The following is a 22,140-nucleotide window of genomic DNA, read 5'->3' as shown; positions in this document are numbered from 1 at the left end:
GAAAGAAGTTAGTGGAGGAATAAGGAATCTAGGCTGCTACTGTACTGCCAATGAGAATATGACCCAGATTAACATGGAGGAAGGATGGATGGATCATATCCATAGCAACTGTTTCCTCTCATTTAATGCAGCACACTCTTTTTGTAAATTGTAGTCAGTGTGATGTACTCATCGATCATTTTTTAAGGCTCATTAAACTTATACATCGATTGGCTATACATATTCTCCATTGCAATGTCATGAAAGAGCACAAAAAGAGAATATCTGGGTCTGTGAAGATGCAGAAAAGGAGAAATGCCATGAAGTAAATTACCATACCTGCGTGTTTAACTCAAATTGGAATGATGTACATTTTTGGCAGTCATGCAAATAAGAAAAGAACCGATCTGAAAGAATTCTGGGAGGTGAAAACAGTGATACGGGGAGCAGAGAATGAGTTAGAAGGGGGACAGAGATCGGTTGACAATCAGAGCACACTGAGCTCATTTCACACACACAAGTTCAAAGCCGATGGAGTTTGCGCTTGTTGCGGTGGAGCGAGGGAAAAGACCGAGGGAGGGGAAAAAAGACTTTGATTTCATTTGGCAGCCTGCGACTCCATCTCACTCCCTCTATCAAAAAGGGCGAGAAGCGTAGAGTGTGCACTGCCACAAAATCAATACAGACACAAAGAGCAAGGAGACAGAGATAAAGAGAGTGATAGATGGAGAGGGGGAGGAAAGTAAAATAAAAAATGGAGAAAAAAAAACGGTTGAAGAAAAAGTAGAGAGGAAGCACATACAAACAGGGAAAGAGAGATGTATGCAGGGGAGAAGGGAGAGATGAGGGAAGAAGTAGCACTTCACACAGCAGGGATTATCTCTTGTTGGGACTGACAAGGAGCCACAGGATGATTTTGGGGTTGCTTGTTGGTTTCATGTGTAAAAGGCATCACTTCTGATATAGTGTACTGATACATCACACACTGACTGTGCTCCAACACTGTGCAGTCTTGAACATCTTGTGCTCCTCCAGGCTGCTGATAACTGCATTTAGAGTTGCATAGAGAGTGTGTATCTCTTCACTGCCAAGAGTGTTATGTGAACAGCTGAACATTATGCTCACATGTGATTGTTGGACATCTCATTCCAAAACCACGAGACATTAAAGGGCAACTCCAGCAATGTACTACTCACTGTCACAAGATTTTAAAAGGAATGGTCAAATATATCTTGAAATACATCTTACTCCCGAGCATGAGTTTACTCTATTCTACATTTTCTATAATGAAACTTGACAATGCATTTTCATTAGATTCTTCCTGCCTGGCAGACGCCAACGTCTTTCAAACTCCACACTTTCAGATTGAAAAGCAGGCTGTGGTTCTCAGACTTCACAAAGCTCCTCCAAAGCCCAATTTCCCTTTGATATGCTGCTATAACAGCCTTCACTCCTCTGGGAAGGCTTTCCAAATGAGTTTTGGAACCTGGCTGCAAGGATTTTGCACCAATTCAGCCACAAAAGCATAAGTGACATTGCGGCACTGATGTAGTTCTACAACGCTTGACTATGAGTTGAGGTGTGGACATTCCTGAATTAGAAGATGCATGCCTCTAGTTGGCGCTCCAGTTCATCCTGAAATTGTTTGACAGGGTCGAGTTCAGGGTCAGAAAAAAAAGAAGTATTAACCAACTCATCGCTTTGTGGACTTGACTCTGTGCACGGAAGCATCGACATGTTGAAACGTCCACAAATCAATATGATTCCCCTTGAATTATCAATTAATCCCAAAAATAATCCCCCCGATTAATAACTGTAGTCCTGATAAATTGTATTTTGACATCCAAATAATATACTAAGAGAATCACACTCTTCAGCATTGCACTTTGTGAGCAACACAATCTACAAATCATCTGGTTTGTTCATTTCCTATAAAAGTGAGTAAATCTCCAAAAAGACTCCAAACATTGTCAGAGGCTCATGCTATTGTTTGTTATTTGTCACATTAAAGAAGTGCAATGCGACAAGTCTGAACTGGCTTCCCATCGTTCACAGAGTTATGTGAGGATGCTTCCTCCGTATGCAGCTGTGCAGAAGTCTTTACGAGGGACAGTTTACTTTTTTGGACCACACACAGTAGACGTGTTTTTCTAAACCTGTTCTATAAATACGAGTCAACTGACCAGTCTAATTTCAGCACTTCCTTTGTTCTCTAGTGAGGTTATTTCATTTTTATTAACACAAGTTCTGCTCAGCATAATACAATAGCGCTTGATTACAACTATTCAAAGCTTTCTATTTCTCCACTTCTGTTTGAAACACCCCGAGAATGAACGGCTCATAGACGAACGCTCAGACAGCTGCTGGCAAGAAGTGAAGCCATTTCATTGTTCTGTTATCTGTTTATTTTCAATGAATGGTATAATTAGCTCCAACTAATGAGTTGTATTATTGTAACTTATCAAAATGGTTTAATGTAAGGCAATAACAAATAAATAAGTGTTGCCTTGTGAAAACTTACACTGCTACACAGATGTAATTATAGCTGGGCAGTAGAGCATGGTGTTGAGTTTTTGAGCCTATAAATGATCAAGAGAATTACTAAAAGAAACCAACATTCATGCCTGGGAATATTAGTGAACTTTGGTTTCTCTGGCATTTGGCTTGTCTGAAACACCTTTTGACTCTGCTCTGTAATTTGCGTTGACCTGAATTTTATTTATAATGACCCTCTTTTTTCCCTAATAATGAAACAATGATTATTTGCAGCCTTGAGGTTTCGTGCTATAATTAAATAAGGTAAATTGCCTGGAATATTTAAATAACAATCAAGCTCACATTTTTCATTTTTCATGCGGGCAAGTCTACACTTGGGGATCGAGAGAAGACATCTTATGGTTTTAAGGGGCTTATGAGCACATATAGATTTAGATCCACTTCAGCACAGGTAAATTGAGATGGAACGTACATGAAATGAGAGCTGGATACGAGAGAAACAGGGACAAAGAGAGGAGAATAAGTAGCAGCACATAAAAGTGAGGGAGCACGAAATAATGCATGGAATGAACAAGAAGAAGAAATGAGATCAGTGAGATGACGTGATAGAGAGGAAAAATACAATTAGAGACAGCGGAGAGGAGCAAGCGACGGAGAGGTAAATGAATATGAAATGGCGTGGAGAGCGTCAGAGCTTGGTGACAGAGTTGAAAGGGTGATTGTGAGCGACAAACGAAGAAAGACGGAGAGGTGTGAAAGCATGAGGGAAACGAGAAGGGGTGTAAATTGGCTTCGGGGTGCAGCGTGCACGTGTCCCCGGGAGTGGAGGAGAGCTTTTTACACTTTAATCCAACAGCATTAGGCAGTGTGTCCATCAGCGGACGCTGGCATGACACTAAAACCCACTCTGTGGGAAGCATCTGTTCTTATCATATCCCTCTCTAACTGACAGCACGAAAATAAAATCCTTCACACACTTTTGACCAGGAGCATGACACTGATGCAACCATGGTTATGACACTAATAGGCAGGCAGGCAGTGACACACACACACACACACACACACACACACACACACACACACACACACACACACACACACACACACACACACACACACACACACACACTCAGCAGAAGTCTTACTCATTCACAACCTTTTACAAACATAAAAACACTGCCCCCATAACAAAACATCAACACACATGTATTCCGAGGTTTCGTTCTTGACTGAAGCTTTCTGTGTGGAAGGCTGTATCATCACTGAGCAGAGCTATCATTAGACAAGCTCATGATTTTTTCATTGAGTGCCTCAGTCCAAACTCACATCAACAAACAATACACCACAGTTAACTGTGCTCTTTTTCTCCCAGCGCACCGTTAGCACCACACTGAGCCCCATTAAAAAATAACACAATGCTTAAAAGTCCCTGAAGCTGTCAAATCAATAGCAGTGGACCCCCTTGTAGGGAATGTTTAGCACAGTTAAACCAGAGTCAGCGGTATTACATTTGAGATCGGGTCCATATATATATATATATATATATACATATATATATATATATATATATATATATATATATATATATACACACATATATATATATATATATATATATATATATATATATATATATATATATATATATATATATATATATATATATATATATATATAGCATCTATGAATCTTTCCATCTATCTATCTATCTATCTCATTTGGATCACTACTGTAAATCAAAAGGTTAAATTACCTATTTAGATTACTTTATTTCAAGAATTTAAAACGTTGCCTTGTGCAAAATGCTCAAATGGGAACAGAACCGAAAAACCTTAAAACTGAAAGCTTTTTTTTTTTTTAGATGACAACATTTCAATAAATGTACGGATATCTGAGACATCTATATTGTTGTTATCAATAAGAATCAATCTGATCATTGATAGATGATGTTAAGAGTGATGAAGTTTAGTTTTTCTGACAGTGACTGAACCGCTATCGCTGCATGTGAGGCACCCGCACTGAAGGTGGTCAGTCACTATGGCAACCGCCTTGCGGTACACCCGCCCCTGTGGAGAGGAAGAGCTGGAGGAGCCGGGTCAGAGGTCGATGCTTACCCCACACTTGCTGAGGGCGATATACCACCATCTCTCCCTCACCGAGCGGAAACTACGACCGCCCACGCAGCTCAGAACTTCCTCATTCCCGTCTCCCTCCACCTGAGAGAGAGAGAGAGAGAGAGAGAGAGAGAGAGAGAGAGAGAGAGAGAGAGAGAGAGAGAGAGAGAGAGAGAGAGAGAGAGAGAGAGAGACATAAAGGAAATGCATGAATAGGGGGTGGGCGGATCTGCACAGAGGATATTGTTATCCCAAAAGGCTGTGTGTTCACCTCAAAGACACATTGAATTATCACAGTAGCGAGGAGCCTGATATATCAAGATACAGGAAAATTTCACACCCCAATATAGCCTGAAAAGTGTCAACAAGATCCACTAAACCGCCACAACAACAGAGTCACGCTGGCAATCGCACTTCCTAATGTGATAAACAAACATGTTGTGCTGCTTATTGAAAAAGAAACAAAAGGAATAAATCATAAAATAAATGTTTTTTTCAAGGTGTTAGGAGATAAAAATCTTTTGGGGACCATTTCTGGCTGACTGAGATGCAGCAACACAGTAAACGTGTGAATCAGTAAAATGTGACAAAAGCACATTACAGGCCATTAGCTTTCACTGCCTCTGCGTGCTTTTGTTTACCTCTTTTACATATTTATGCTCCTTTTTTTGCATTACAATAGAATACCCAATACGACAGATCAAAATAAGTTTAACTGTGTGGTGATAAAAATAAAACAACAGCAAAAACATAGAGCGAGTGGTCACAGGTCAACTTTTACATTATATTCTGTGTCTTTCTCATGGACAGAACATAAGTACAAGTGTGCATAAAAATGTATGCATATTTATGTGTGGGTGTATGTGAGTTCTTACCACGCAGCCTGACCAGGTGTAGCGTGTTGTGAGGTTGATGACCTGGTTGTTCTCGGGCCTCAGCACCGCTTCCTTCTGGTAGCAGTTCTGCTGAGGGACAACACAATTGAAAAGTTAAAATGTAGGAACAACGTTTAAAACCTTAAAAATGCCCTCAATGGTAATTGGTTTAGCACTTTTCTAGTTTGGCGCCCACTCAAAGTGCTTTAACGCGACATGTCGTCATTCACACACCGATGGCACAGCCTTCGGGAGCAATTTTGGGTGAAGTGTCTTACCCAATATATATACACATATATATATATATATATATATATATATATATATATATATATATATATATATATATATATATATATATATATATATATATATATGGACTAGAGCAGTGGTTCTCAAATGGCGGTATGTGTACCCCTGCAGGGTACGTGAGGCACTCCAGGGAGTACGCAAGGTTCAAAAATATATACATTTAAAATAAGCATCCATTTAAAAAAAATAATTAAAAAGTAATTTAATAAATATCCAATAAAATATAAGTGTAAGTTAAACTGAATTGTCTATCGTCTGTATTAAATCAGACACTCATGGCACAGCACTGTATATTACATAATTTTTAAACCAAAAACACTTTCCACGTGTCAGGGGTTACTCACTCGGCTATAAAAATATATTTCACAGGGGGATACATCACTGAAAGAAGGTTGAAACCCACTGAACTAGCGTAGCAAAGGATCGAACAGCCCATCTGCTGATTGGGGCCGACCCGCTCTAACTTCTGAGCCCCCTTACACATTTCAGTTGTACCTACTCAACATTTTACTCCAATTTCACATAAATACATTTTTCAATAAGGCAAGTAAATGGGCCCAAACTTGCATGCTGCTTTTCGTTTACTCGTATGAGGCCGATGGTCTATGCCTACGTTCAGCTGAATGCATATCAAGTAAAAACAGAGCAACATTGGAAGCATAAGAGACTGTTTCCCCCGGTCCAGAATATAGAAGTTTTGTTTAATTAAAGTGTGATTGAACTTGTGTCAACATTGCCTTCTGGTCTACTGAAGCTGCTATATGTGGAATTAAAATGGATATTTTTTGTGTCTCTCCTGTGGTACATTTCTTCCTGCGTGACAGCTCAATATTACTGCAAATGATGAGTGCAGCATGGGACAATGAGACCAAAATCTGTCTGAGAGCAGAGAGATAGTGTGCTGTTGGTAGCTGTGTTGAAAATATCTCAAGATAGTCTCAAAAGATGTCAGCAAGAAGAAGAGTACACCAGCAAATGACTTCCTGCGCCAACCAATGGTAGGTATTCGGTCAATGTTATGCTTTCTTCCAACAGTGTGAGACCATTTTAGAAGATATTTTTCTATATAGTACACAAGGTGTCTGATAACCCTTATAACAGTCTTTACTCACTGTGCTTTAATAACTCAAGAAACCATCAGAGGCTGAGTGCTGATAAAATAACACTGAGCTGGTTACGCACGGTTTTAAAATGAGAGAGCGGCAGGTACTGACGTTTACTTACAATAAATGGTTGTATTATACATTATTCATTGCTTGCGAAAGCAATTTAATGTGAATGTTATAGACTGTATTATGTTATATCTCACAGTACCAGCTGGCTGTAGCATACAGCCACCGATTAAGCATTTCCTATACCTCAGGCCCGGTCCAAGATCGAGAATGAGTTTAGAAAACACACTAAATATAGTCATTACTCTAAATGCATACAGTGCATTCTGTTAAGTATGTGGAAAGAGATGCATTTTCTATTGTTTTGGCTCTGCACTAAGGCCGATTCAATTTGAAATACAACAATGACTGTGAGGCTAAAGTGCTGAATTTCAGTTCTAAGGGTGAACAAAAAGGGTAAAATACTTGTCGACTTTTCTATAAAAGGCAGCGTTACAGGTTTCTAAACCAGAAAATCAGCATCCATCCGCGGAATCTCTCGCAGCTATCATATATTTTCTGTGAAGCAGCTTCAGCTCAGATGGAAATCTCTGGTGTCTCACTTTGAGTTCACAAATATGGATTGTACCATTCTTGATCACTGCATGTATCATCAATAATATATTCTTGGCTGTGAGTGGAAAGCCTTTTCAAGAACTAAGAAAGACAGCTTTGTTTTATTCTAAGCAGCATGACCAGCATGCGATCCTTTAGTTAAAGTTTAAATGTTGAAATTGGCAAAATTGGAGTCACAGGGCTATTTCAGAACAACGATGACATATACATTAGTGAATTAAGTTGTATTTCTATTCAATAACGGAGTGTAAAAGGACATGATGGAGAGGGTGTCTGCGTCTCACCTTTTCATGCCTCTTGTACACAGCTGGCCACTGAGAACTGTCATCAAAGTAGAGCAATATGTTCTGACAGCAGCGAGACTGTACAGAGGCGAGAGATGGAGGGAGAGAGCACAGATCAGAGAGGAGGCAGTGAGACGGTTTGAGATTTATACGACAAAAACTGTTTCCAAAGTCTGCAGGCTACAGCAGTAAAGCAAGGCATGGGTAAAAGAAGACAGAGCGGAAGAACCCAACAGATGAGTAGAAAGATGGAGCGGGGGAGGGCAAAAAGGAGGAGGAGAGGATAGGAAAAGAGGAGAAGACGAGTAAAGCAGGAACAGCCGGAGGAAGAAGGACCGATGGCATCAGTTTATATTAGGTGGAGAGGAAGGAAAGAGAGAAAGAGAACGAGATGTGAAAATGGAAAAAGAAAGGATGAAGAAAGAAGAAAAGTAAAACTTTCATGTTGCCAGACAAGAAGCCGTGGGCAAGCTGGGGCAGTGTGGGAAAACTGATTGAAAATAATAGATGTATAATAAATGCATGATCCTGACAAAACAAACACAGCTAGTCAGTCTAGCTAGCTAGTTAGTCGTCCTACCTTCGGATAGCGGAACCGGAAGTCCAGCCGTCCAAAGTCGGTGAGGAAGCAGAAGCGAGTGAGAAAAACCCAGTCCTGGAGTCAAGAAACAGAGGAGGGAGACGGAAAAGGAAGAAAACAATGTTAACACAAACAAAGCTTACAGTTTACAGCCACGCTAGCATCCCTGCGCTCCCACTGCTAACTCACAACTTAGTGACATGTATTTATGGTAACAATCAGCAGCAACACGCTACAAACAAAAAAAAACACTCATAATTTGTGATTTGTCAACTATGTGACGCATGAGACAGTGAAGACTTGTTGGACAGCACGGCAACTAGTTGGAAAGACACAGCGGGGAGGAAATGGCGGTCGAGTTGGCGGAAGTCTGAGAGCTGCAGCAGGTCACCATCTGAAGGTTAAGGTCATCGTTACACACTCGTTGAATTATACCAGTGACTTGAAAGGGATTAGAGGGAACTACTGGATGTTCAGTTAGCCATGTTTTTTTTTTTTTTTAGTCTTAATTTATCTAAAATTCTTGGCAAACTAGTGCTACTTGAAATAGTCAAGAACTAAGCAGCTTTGTGCAAAGGATGAGTTGACACACGTCTATCTGAAGTCTGACTATTAGTTCAATTGAAGTCTATCTTTTTGAAACCAGCCCCTGATGATTTGCGTTAGGTGAAAAGTCAGCAGACGACTGAAGTTAGTTCGACTCATCTTGAGAGGAAAATGTCTGAACCAAATGTCACAGCAATCCATCCAACAATTGTTGAGACATTTCATTCAAAACCACAAATGTCATGCTGGCCCAAGAGGACACGTCGGGGGACTACCAAAGTCAGTAGCAGTTATTGTTTGAGGGCCATAAATGTCTGTGCGAACGTTTGTGCCAATCCATCTTTTAGATGTAGACATATTGTGAAAACTTTGCCCTACTTTTAGTGCGAGAGAGAAAGTCAGGGGAGTTCGTATTCATTCTCCGAGCACAAAGTTTATCTGGATTACAATTTCACATTCATCTATGTATACAGATGTTGAGCTATTTCAGCCTACATTATTGCATGTCTATATACCATGAAAATACAAATGAATATAATAGGTTTTTTAGGAGGGGGTGGGGGGGTATTCATATTGATATAGATGTATTGATATTTTGAATAAGCATATAATTTTGTTATCACTACTGACTATTCGCTAAACGTGAGTTTTATTTCCAGATGACACTCTGAATCAATCACATGAGCCCTTCTCACTCTACACATCGAGGGCCTGCTCAGCCTGCACCATCTACACATACACCGATGCAAACGACCAACAGAGCTTCACACTAACTGTTGACAACGACATCCAGAAGAAAAGAGAGCTCGTGGGAAAGCATTAGAATAACTGTGAAGTAAGTGGCTTTAGTCTGATTCCTCAAAGGTTGCATGATGAATAGAGTCAGGTTTTGTGTGAACCTCTTCTGAAAAAGGCAATGAAGGGGAATAAGATCTTTTTGAAGTCATCCAACTTTTCCTTCACAGTGGAGAGTAAGTTGCTTGGTTTAGTTTCCACTGCTTTCTTCACAATTATGAGGCACTAAGTTGTCTCTTTAAGGCTTGAAGGGAAATACATGTTGAGGAAGACATTAACTTGGCAATAAAGAGAAAGAGAGGAGAGCTGACACACAAGGGCAGAGTAACAGAAAAGTTTAATCAAAAGAGGTGGAGGGGTAAATCAAAATGTTTCGGTATAAGAGAAAAAGAAAAAAAGTGGAGTTGAGGGAGATAGTGTTAAGAGGGCAAACTTCTAAAGTGGGTAAACAGAGAGGGCATTAAGAGGCTGCTGAGCACATTAAAAAGGGAGAGGTGGATAAGAGAAGAAAAAAAAGACCCATTCTTAATATTATTCAGCCATAAGCTTGGCAGCATGAGACCAGATAATAGTGCTGATGGTGTACTTCACGGAGCTTACATAAGGCACTGCAGCAGCATCGGCATGGCAGATCAGTCAGTCGTGTGTGTGTGTGTGTGTGTGTGTGTGTGTGTGTGTGTGTGTGTGTGTGTATGTATGTATATATATATATATATATATATAAATATATATATATATATATATATATATATATATATATATATATCATATGGTATACCATACAATAGGTAAAGTTTACTGTACATGTTCTTTACAGCTGTTCTTTACAGTGCTGAACACAGCACTGACACTATATCACTTGTATGATGTTTTCACACATTTTATTTATCTTATCTGGAGGACTGCCCGGTGTGTGTAAGTCTCACAGAGGCAGCCAATATAAACAAAGACTTTTTAACCAGAATGAGACATCGAAGCTTTAAGGGAGAAGTAATAGATAGTCTTTCAAAATTAGTGTAACAAATGGGAGAGGTTTTATTGAGACAAATGACACGAGAGAAACCAAGGCTGATTCTAATCTAACATACTAAGGATTTGTGGTAGATGCTTTTTAATCAATATCTCTTGTTGAGTTAACCAAGTGTTTAATAAGCAAAATGATTGACAGATTTAAGTCTCTAAACTTTACAAATAGCAGATGACTTAATTAAAGGAGAAGTTTAGTAGGGGTGGGGTGGGGGGATATTGATTTTTAGATGCATCGCGATACTCTCAAACGATTATGACTCGAGGCCGGAAACTCAATAATCAGCATTATGATTCTGACATCGGGTTATCTGTTCCTTACCGCTGTCCCTGAATGCAACAGAGGTAATGCTCATGCCTCTTCTTTACTTTATTAGACTGAATACTAGCAGAGTTTTGGTGAGGGAGGCTGAGCTTGAGCAGCCAAATAAAGATACAATCCCACCAGCACCTCCTGGTTTAAAGGCTAACGTATGGAAGCATTTAGCTTTTCCTCCCGCCCAACTCGGAAATGGCGAATAAGAATCACAAAGTAGATTCGCACTTTATTTGCCCTCTGACTGAGTCATTGACAATTAGAACTTTTGTGCTATGTTGCACACGTTGACCCGAGCTACAACATTCAGCTCAACGTTTTACAAACACAATTACAGCAACCAAACCGAAGATACCGTCATGGAGTCACTGAGGAAAGCGTGTAGGATGGCAGTAACGCGTTTGAGTGGATACCATCAGAGAATCTAATGCCACCGTAACCGTGCACTTTATCCCTGTGTGTGTAGTTTGACCACATGTTCCAGAAAGCATTATTTTGTATAAGAGTTAAATGTGTCTTGTCTATAACAGGAGTTTGTTTGACGTTTATATTATTTATTTGTGAATAACAGCAAGTTGTTCTGTAAAATGATTCATGCTGAATTCTGTGATTTTACTACGAGGATGCTGATTGAGACCCAATTTTATTAATTTTCTTGTTGGTTTTCTTTGCAATGCTTGAAAATGTCATCCTCCAGTAGACACATATCTTCTATTGTTTACTACTAATTAATAAATAAAAAGATAATGAAAGTAAATGTATTTGTTTTTATTATTTTATTATCGTAATGCCGAGAGATTCCCACCACAGTTATGATTATCTTATTCCATTTCTGGCAATAAATCCCCCTTAATCCTGCACATGGCTCCGTTAAGGTAACAAATTAGCTGATGTTGGTTTAAATGTAAATTAAATATCACAGTGCTTTAGTAGTTTATCATTTTAAGGTTGTTTTACAGATGCAAATATGATACATAACAATATAGCAATATTGTTTTTCAATATGTTTATAATATGATATTTACAATTAAACGATATAGGACTCTAAAAAAGAAAATCTACAAAACCCCTTTTTAGTCAGCAACCATTTTGGTAGCTTTTGATTTGATTGTTTGAGGTGTATGTTTGCTGTTATCCTTTGTCTTGTTTGATAGTGAACTGAACATATTTTGGACTGTTAGTCACACAAAATATGCAGAACGACAACGTGGGCTCTAGGAAATTTGGTATTCAACAAGTATTGAGGTATCTGTTCTTTAAATATAGGTGTAAACATCTGAGTGTTGGTGTAATTACCAAAACAACATGTTTTGGGAAAACATAGTTGGAAGAATAAACATGGGTTTGCACAAAATATTTAACAAAAGTGCATTATTGTTATCCTAACGCAAGCATGGTTCCATCTTCACAAATGTAATAATTAGCTTTCTACTTCTCTTAAATGATAATAAATTCAATATATTTGTGTTATATGCTGTTGATAGGGACATATTGGGCCACTTTTCTTTGGGCTTTTGAAATAGCCGTGGACATTTTTTCAGAATTGTCTTACATTTTACACATCCAACAATTAAAAATGTATAAAACAAAAACTACAGTGGACCAAGTGGTAATATGAATATTGTTTATGGCCTATCCTGATTCAGAAAAGTCTCAAGTGGTCAAAACACCAGCAACAACTTTATTGTTAAGACTAAAGTGTTTTGGCTTGTAGCCTTCATCAGGGTGAGTACTTGTACAATTCTACAACACCAAATCTTGACTGGAGTTCCACACTATATGTTGGTTATCGGGATATGATAAAACAACAAGTATTTAATTAGCATTTCACAGAACAGTCAGCTGAATTGTGCTTCTGCAATGTCGTTGTTTTTCGACAAGGAAAACACAATTGCACAGTGTAAACATTTTATATTCATTTTATTTCAGACTTAGGAGTCCATAAAGCCACAAATACAACTACATGAACAATATATAAAATACAATATCATATTAACACATCTCCAAGTTCTACTTCAGGTTAGGGTTATTTACCCTAGAATCAATCTTTCTGTTCAAATGTGAAAAACAAGCACATCTAAAACCACTGTAGTACTCGTCCACACCCCAACCCACCCACAACCACCCACCCACCCACACACACACACACACCCACCCACACACACACACACACACACAAACACACACACACACACACAGGAATCTGTTGCACATTTCAGCTTCTTCAGGGACTCACGCACAGTTCTCCCTCCTCTTCTTTATTAAAACGGGCCTTAAGATTGGTTGTTATGAACTCTTGATCTCCACCCAACCAGCTAAACTCCCCATGTACCATTATACTGTAATTACCTCTGCCCTGCGTTCTCCCTACATAAACCAGCATAGTAATTTCTGTGCTGGGAAACAAAGTGCAACCAGAGCGGTGTAGCGTGGCCAGCCCTGCTGCCTCTATATATCACAGTAAACAAAACCGCAGCCATATTTCAGCCGCTGCCAGGCAGCTTCATCCCCGGAGCCACTGGGGTTATAATTCATGGCAAACTCCAAAAGTCACTGAAGCCAGAGACTCAATCCCACCTCTGTGCGTTGTCCTGGATGACGCTTAAGGCCGTGACCATGACAACTGGGGAAGCAGAGGGGAGCGCTGACCCAGAGATGAATCCCTGTAGAGAAGGGTGGGCTGGTTGTGATGGAGGGGATAATTTAACTCACCACAGGCTAGGACTGTGAAAGACCCCCTTGTTGGATACAACCACAGAATCACCCACAAACATCTGTCACACACTCTTACAGCACGCACACACACACACACACACACACACACACACACACACACACACACACACACACACACACACACACACACACACACACACACACATACACATACATACACACACACACACACACACACACAAACACCAGTGCCTACAGCATGCCTTAGTTTGCAGCTGCCATAGAAACATCAAAAGGCCAAGCTGTTCATTCAAACACACACAAACACTTTCACTTAGTCACACTCCCGTACGCTCATCCTTCAAATTTCCTGCTCAAAAGCACAGCAGAAATATAACTGTGCTCTGACTGAACAAAGGTGTTAAAAGCAGATTGTTTGTTCTTCAGCTAACTTCCTCGTTTCTGTATGAGCCAATTCCTTGAGCTTTAACACGAACGCACGGACATGCACAAAGCTAATTATTGAAATTGACTATCATATCAAAAGTGATCCAGCATGAGAAAGCACACACCCAAACATTACACCCATGAGATTATGGGACATGTCTTCACACTTCACAGCAGGCTTTCTAAGATTTTGGAACCTGGCTGCAGGGATTTTCTCCCTTCCAGCCACACGAGCATTCGTGCAGGTCAGGCACAGATGTTGACTGTGATAAGTTCTGCCTCGCAGTCGGAGTTCCAGTTCATCCCAAAGGTGTTTGATGTGGTTGAGCTCGGGATATTTCCTCAACAAACTCAGAGAAACTGCTTCCACAAAGTGTAAAGCACAATGTCTAAAACATAACTGTATGCAGTGACAATATCCTCACAAATAAAGCTCTACTGGAGCTGAAACAATTGGTTGATTCAATAAAAACATAATATACTATTTGGATTATTGATTTGTCATTTTTCCAGCACATATGTGTTAGTTCCAGCTTCTCAAATGTGGCTTTAAGGTTAAACTGACATTGTGATCAGTATTTTTTATGACAGTAACACATTAAAATACATCATTCAAGTGATCAATCGAGAACATAATCTACATATTGATCAATAATCAAAATAATCAGTTTTTACAAAATAGATTTAAAGTTAGTGGAGTGTTCGGTTGAAATAATAATTTAGCATTAAGTCAATAAAAAAATAGATGTAAACTGTTAATTCATCCACCTTTGTGCTTTGCTGTCAAAACCTGGCACCGCCGTTATCCACAATGCAACTTGACCATCAACTGTTTGGTCAAAGATTTAAGTGTGTTATGCTAGTAGGGACTAATGTAGCTTCAGGCCTCAAGCAAAGATGAGAAAAGGGCCTCAGAAGGAATCTTTTCATTTTCAAACTGGAAGACTTTTGCCTCAAACCATGAAGGCCGAATCAAGTGACATCGCTTGAGGCAATTTATTCCATTTCACACAGCTCCACAAAGGGCTTAATATATCTTATTTTTCACATATGAATTAGCACTGCCTGAGACTTGTAAACAAACTTTGATGGGACTTTCCCTGTAAACGCAGACCACATGTCTAACAAAGCCAAGATGGCATGCTGCTCAAATAGCTATTAGCACAATTCACCACCAGGATTGAGCGATCCCAGCAACGTCTACAACTAAACCAAACGGCTGTTAGTTAGGTGTGTGTGTGAGTGTGTGAGTATATGTATGTGTGTGTGTGTGTGTGTGTGTGTGTGTGTGTTAGAGGAAGTCAGTGGAGAGCAGAACAGAAACCAAGCCCTGGAGAGCAGCAACAGCGGATGAGGTGTCTACCTTAATCCCCTTTCAGTCTTCTTATTTCCCCATGGCCACTGCATTGTGATGCAGAATCACTCAGCCACCTCCCAAAGAGTGTGTATGTGTGTGTGTGTGTGTGTGTGTGTGTGTGTGTGTGTGTGTGTGTGTGTGTGTGTGTGTGTGTGTGTACACACCATTAATCAAGCACGATGCCTTGATGCGGTATCCGGTCAATCCAGCATCTCTCTCTCTCTCTCTCTCTCTCTCTCTCTCTCTCTCTCTCTCTCTCTCTCCCTCTCTTTCTCTCTCTCCCTGTCTCTCTCTCTCTATCCCTTTCTCTCTCTCTCTCCCTCTCTCTCTCCCTCTCCCTCTCCCTCTCCCTCTCTCTCTCTCTCTCTCTCTCTCTCTCTCTCTCTCTCTCTCTCTCTCTCTCCCTCTCTCTCTCTCCCTCTCCCTCTCTCTCCCTCTCTCTCCCTCTCTCTCCCTCTCTCCCTCTCCCTCTCTCTGCTCCCTCACAGTTTCTGTGCTTACATCTCTGTAGCTTTCGGTCTTTTTCCTTTTTCTCTCCAGATCACCGTTTGCTTTCTAAGCCTCATTAACAATTAATTACCAATCAGCTAGTCAAGTCACCCCTGGACCGCTGGGCTTCTCAATGATTCATTAGTCAGGGTTACACAACGCTGCGACGCATAAACACACTCACGCACCAACAAACACAAATACACTCAAGCTCTGTCCCTCTCTGTCTCTCTGGGTGTTGCATGTGAGCACGCACAGACTTTGTCAACATGCAAACACACATGCACATCAAAGCCAGCATATGGGACCCATGAAAACACACTCTCATGTATGCAGTGCGCCTGCCTGTACCAAATCACGTGTCCTCATTAAAAAGAGACGCAGGGAAACTGATTGAGTTTGAAATTCTACACATGCAAGTTCTCCCAAAACATCTTTAATGTCAACTTGAAGGATTTTACAGTGACTTTCTGAGCTATGTTTGCAAATATTCAAGAATGGTGAACTAATATTGGACATATTTTAAGATAACACAATTGAAATATGATATCACATAAAGGCCTCTTTTCTTTATGGTCCTATTAAGTCCAGAAATCCTGGTGATATCCTTTAGTTCAAGGCAGCCGCTATCTCGACCCCAACATCCATCACGGTGTCATTCCTCAGGGTGTGAGATGTTGATTTTAGGATGGAGAAAGGCCCAGCGAGCCGAGGCAAGCTGATGAATATGGCCACTAGATTTTTAAATTAGAAAAAGAACTTTCAAGGGCATCTGTTCATTTCCATTCTTTTTCAAAAGAAAAAAGTTTAAAGACCTTTCTGGTCTAATCCACATATTTTCATTAACTGTGGAAACTAAGGACCAAAGACATTTCAACCAGTCTATAGCCTCATTTTTTACAGAATAAGTTTCTCAACCACCCGACCTCAATTCCTAAGAGAATACCATATGATTGATCATTTTCTATATTAAAGTGGCAGTCGTTTTTATAATGCAAAAACTGCAATTTAAAATTTGTTCTTAGTTACTCACCCAAAAACAGCTTAAAAAACTAGAGCAACCAAGTTTTAGTGTTGTCTAGGCATCTTTTAATTATTCTACTTATAATATATTCATCAATGTAATTGTTGGACTGTTGGTGTCTTTCATACTTTGAATAAATGTTAGTGATGCACCAATCAGACTTTTTTCGGTCTCGGTACGATAACTGAGCTTTGGGTATCGGCCACTTAAGAATACCGAGCCGGTACAAGCGTTGAATTAATCAGATGCTCACTAGAAGCAACTCTTTTACGTGCAAGGGAACATCAGACATGACTTACGCATTACTTTTCTAACTTCCTAAAAAAATAAAAGAAACTAGCGTATTAAACTAAACAGACCCCCAGCCCATGCACACTCTGCTACTCGGGGCCGCAGAGGGTGCAGGTTAACAAAGGAGATGCAGTTTGGTCATTTTTCTAACAATCTCCACCTCCAGTGAAACCTCCGGGTTTGTGAAGCCAATGCGGAAGTGTCAAATAGCCTTCTGGGGCCGACTCCTCTGGTCGCAAAATTAAGTCCGATTGTATCGAAAACTATGAGACAATGACCCTACATTGTAAACATGAGTTTATGGTCTCAAATGCTAGTTTCAAGTCCTCTTCAATACAGCACGATGATCTTTTTTTAAATGATGGTTCCATTTTGAGTAAAATGGACAATAAAGCAGGGTATGCTTTAGGGTGTGGCCACCTTGTGATTGACAGGTTGCTGGTCTGGGAGTTGTCTGACTTGAACCATTTCACAGTGTGTTTGCAGTTCATGAAAGTAAACCTGTAACATTTTGGTCCCCTGAAAGCATCCTATTCAGCATTGGGTTGTATTTGTGGTTGCATAAAAATAAATTAACGTCAGCCAAGAAACAAGATGGCGACGACTAAAATGACTAACTCAAGGCTGAAAAGCCATAGTCCACAAACCAGTGGTTGACATCATGGGGACTACGTCCACTTCTTATACAAAGTCTTTGTAACTGAGCAATGCATGTCCAACATATGGGGACAGGGGAACCAGGCTGCTGGGGTAGTGCAGGGTTTTATTCCTTTCCCAGATTGTCCCAGCTGGATTCCAAACGCCAACCTTCCCCTGACCTTAAAACCACCACTGCCTCTCAAAGGGACATTTTATCAGTGCCTCCACACGCCATGAGTCAAAGCTAATTCTAAACATCGACCAGCCCAAATAAAGCTGTTGACCAGTCTGCCGCACCGGTGCCTCAGGATTACTTTGTTTATTTTTCTCTATATTTCTCCAGCCACTCCACAGATTCCAACGGCTCCTCTCTCCTAGTGCGGTAGATTACATTTGTCAATTAGCAGCTCTGCAAAGAAATCTGTCTTCAACTCTGCATATATTGACACAACTATACAAGGTTTTTGTTAGTGAGTATGTGGCAATCTGAAAGAAACAGGATTTATTTGGAGTTAGTGGGTGAGCAAAAATGCACGAGCAAGAGTGACGCGCTAAACTATAAACACACCCACACACGCACTACATATTTGAAACACAAAAATGAACTAATTTCTTCATTTTAATTTAGAAAATAGAGTGAAGCTAAAATAATCCCTTGCTAACTTGTCTAATCAATTAGTCCCTCAATAATATATATATATATATATATATATATATATATATATATATATATATATATATATATATATATATATATATATATATATATATATATATATATATGCATTGCCTTGTAACCATCTTTGGATCTTTGGAGTTGCAGCCTACAATGCAGTTCAAGCGCACAATTTACTTATAATGTCAAACGTATTTTATTTTTGGCCTTGCATAACGAGACAAGCGGACTAAATCCATATTCTTATTTACTGCAGAGGACTCAGAAAGTAGGTGCCCTCCTTGTCACGAGCTGGAGAGTCTCTCACGCTCTGACACATACACACACACAAACACACACTCTCTGACACACACACTTGGAAGGTGCCCAGTGGAACCTATTGCCCACCACTGAGCAGGTGCAGATTCAGCGCTTCGTTCAAGGGCATCGCATCAGCAGTGATGGATGGATGAGTGCCTCTTGTTCAATTTATCCATTCAGATCCCCGTCGACATCCCAGGGTTTGAAACTGGCGACTTCAATCTCTCACTTAATTTCTAGGAAAAATGGAATGAAGTCAAGGTTCAGCTGAATTTGAGCACCACCACCACCACCACCACCAAGCCGGGATGTGACAGTGAGAATTACAGCTTGTTGGCTCAAACGGTCTGGTGTCTGATAGATTCCGTTGTGGATATTTTTGGGGGAGCCAAGTAAGGCGATATACACGGAAGGTGATATGCTGGTGCTCGGTAGAAAAGCTTTTCAACACTTCTGCTGCCAAGTCGCATTCTGGCAACACCTGACAATCTGAGGTACAGTACATGAAACACCTGAGTGGTTGGGGCACAATACTGAAACCGTGTTTCAGTGGAGGGATACTTCTGAACATGCATGCTCTATTTTTGCAGCAGCACCTCCCATCACGAGCTGAACAATGCAACAACATCCACTGTCGACTAATATCAACTACGGATGGAGCTCAGATTAAACAATTTGTTGACTATTGCTGATTCTAGCTTCATTTGCAGTTTCTTTGTTGTAAGCTGGATTGTCAGGCAAAACAAAACAATGTGTAACCTTAGGATCCATGAGATTGTTTTGGTATCATGTGCATTATTTCTTGTTTGGTAAACATTACTTTTCTTCACCCCTGGATAGAATCTCCAGGCACAGCTGATCTCCCAGATCAACAGAGTCCTCTGTGCTGTGGAGGTCAAAGTATGTATCTTTCTGAAACAACAGAATGACCATCATCTTCTCAGCAACCACGAATCACCTGAGCATCACTGAGGCGTTATGAAGGCTACTTTGTCTGCCCAGTGACCTGTCTTTTTGAACTCGCAACTAAATGGTCGACAGCTTCGCTACTGTATGTCAAACTTGATCCATAAACTCGTGAGATTACAAGCCAGAGATGTGGAACAGGAGGTGGGAGCCTCCTGGATCACAAACGGCCCAGAGCTACCAACGCATCTGCTCAGCTGCACAGTTAACATTTTATCTCAGAGATCTTGTCAGGGCAGCGGTGATGATGCCGATGCTGATCTGTCTGTAAACACACTCCAAAAAAATGCAATCTGACCGGGCTGCACTGAGCCCAGCTTCTCATGGATCAACAGCAACCCATCGGCGCGCGCCAGCAGCCATATGACGCACACCTGTAACGGGTCCACTAATCATAAACGGAAAAAAATAAATAAATAAAATAAAAACACTGCGAATTTACATTCAGGAACGGCAACAACGTCACGCGCGTTAAACTGGAATTGGCTGAGGGACGAGTGACCACTACAGGAGGAGGCTCGACTGGGAGCAGTGGACTGGTTGAGCTTCAGTGATGCCGAAGACCATCACAATGGGTGTAATATACGCCACAGATGACACGCACGCAGATGGCGCGCAATGGCAATGGCAGAATAGGGGTAAAGTGTTTTATAGGACGGCAGTAAAGAGGAGCCAAAATATCCGAAGCAACTTAACGGTGAATCGGCAGCAGCCTCTCGTGTCTCTCCGCCACGAAGCACCTGCGAGCGGAGACGCAGTCCCTTCCTCACTCCCTCCGTGGCGGCGGCATTGACGCAAGTGGCAACTAATTCAAGACATAGAAAAATAAATTAAAAACCGCGCTCACCTCTTTGGTGTTGACGATGCCTTTGACGTATTTCCCGAGGACTGAATCCACGAAGAAGACACTGGACAGCACGGCCAGGCACAGGAGTCTCTCCCCGACCCTCACCTCCATCTTTCTCTCTCCTCGCTGTCTCTCGTCTGCTCTCCGGGCTCCCCGAAGCCTGTCTCTGGGCGGGAGCGCGCACGGAGGACTGGTTCGAGCACCGCGCGAGAGAGTGTGAGAAAGGACCCGGGCGCGTTCACGCTGCTCCCTTCAATGCATGTGGCCCCCTTACGGCGGTTGATGTTGGATGGTGTGGGTGTGCGCGCGCGCGCGCGTGTGTGTGTAAGAGAGAGAGAGAGAGAGAGAGAGAGAGAGAGAGAGAGAGGGTACAGAATGCGCGCTCCCGGTTCAGCTCGTGTTTTGAGAATGCGACACGTCCGCGCATAAAAAATGCTTTGGCTGATTAAAATCATGTTTTCATTAGAGGTCACAAACCTGTAATGAAGTATCACTGAGACAGATGATACCTGGCCTCTTGGCTCGTTATTATGCCGCTCGGCAGCGGAATAGCAACAGGATGTAACGGGCTGAATGAAAACAGCTGAATGACATGCAGGATACTTAGCGCCTGAAATTATGTTTAAGTATATTCTTAAACTGAGGGTATATATTGTAGCCTATTTATTTGGGATTTGCACCTTTTTATTTTAGACTTTAATATTTCCACTATTATCACTTTGTATTGCAACGGCTGCACAGCAATATCCCTCGAGGTAGATACAGTTTTAATACGATGTAAAACACTGTTATAAGTAGTCTGTAATCCCTGCATTAAAAGTATTACCAAATTAACAGCCACATTTACGCTGCATTAGATATTAAAAGTTACGCAGAATGTATTTATCACATATGCAGTATGTACATGTATATACAATATGTATTATTGGGAAGATTAAGCTACACCAAAACAATATACATCACATGTTTTGTATGTTTAATCTTTATCTGCAAAGTATCAGTCGGCAATACTTTCCTCAACAATGCAGTAGAGTAGAAGTAAATACCTCAATTTACAGTTCTTGGCTACTTTCCATCTTAGTGTAGAGAAAAGATGAATGAACAATATCACAGAGCTTTCTTTTCTTTTTTTTAATCATCTGACACTTCATAATTTAACAAAAGGTCAATCTAGTAGTTGACCTTTCCCCATGTCTTAATCAAAATTTGAGTCAAATTAAGTTAAGATTTTTAGGTACTCTCACATAAACATATTTAATAACTCAAAAGCCATTAGAGATGCCAAGACTATCTGGTCAGAGATTTAATTATAATCTATTTCTCATTGCTAATAACCTGGTTAATCTTTAGTTGGATTAATTCAATGAAGAAGTTGATT

General features: G+C 40.6%; 1 protein-coding gene across 2 annotated transcripts in view; it reads right to left on the bottom strand.

Moving 5' to 3' along the window:
• tmem145 (transmembrane protein 145) overlaps nucleotides 1-20,957 on the bottom strand; it is a 36,526-nt gene extending 15,569 nt beyond the window's left edge. The window contains exons 1-5 of one of the 2 annotated variants that reach the window (XM_068569552.1): nucleotides 20,763-20,957; nucleotides 8,368-8,442; nucleotides 7,788-7,865; nucleotides 5,465-5,554; nucleotides 4,590-4,691 (exon numbers count right to left, since the gene is read on the bottom strand). In XM_068569552.1, the coding sequence (XP_068425653.1) occupies nucleotides 4,590-4,691; nucleotides 5,465-5,554; nucleotides 7,788-7,865; nucleotides 8,368-8,442; nucleotides 20,763-20,873 (456 nt within the window). In that variant the 5' untranslated portion in view covers nucleotides 20,874-20,957. The remainder of the gene's footprint in view (nucleotides 1-4,589; nucleotides 4,692-5,464; nucleotides 5,555-7,787; nucleotides 7,866-8,367; nucleotides 8,443-20,762) is intronic. The other variant, XM_068569553.1, reaches the window with a different exon arrangement.
• Nucleotides 20,958-22,140: the final 1,183 nt, after the last annotated feature.

This window comes from Clinocottus analis, unplaced genomic scaffold (assembly GCF_023055335.1).
Source record: "Clinocottus analis isolate CAN_PGR_092001 unplaced genomic scaffold, fCliAna1.0.p SCAF_9, whole genome shotgun sequence".
NCBI lineage: Eukaryota > Metazoa > Chordata > Actinopteri > Perciformes > Cottidae > Clinocottus > Clinocottus analis.
The sequence above is the reverse complement of the archived record's forward strand: the minus strand, read 5'-3'. Positions and strand labels throughout refer to the sequence as shown.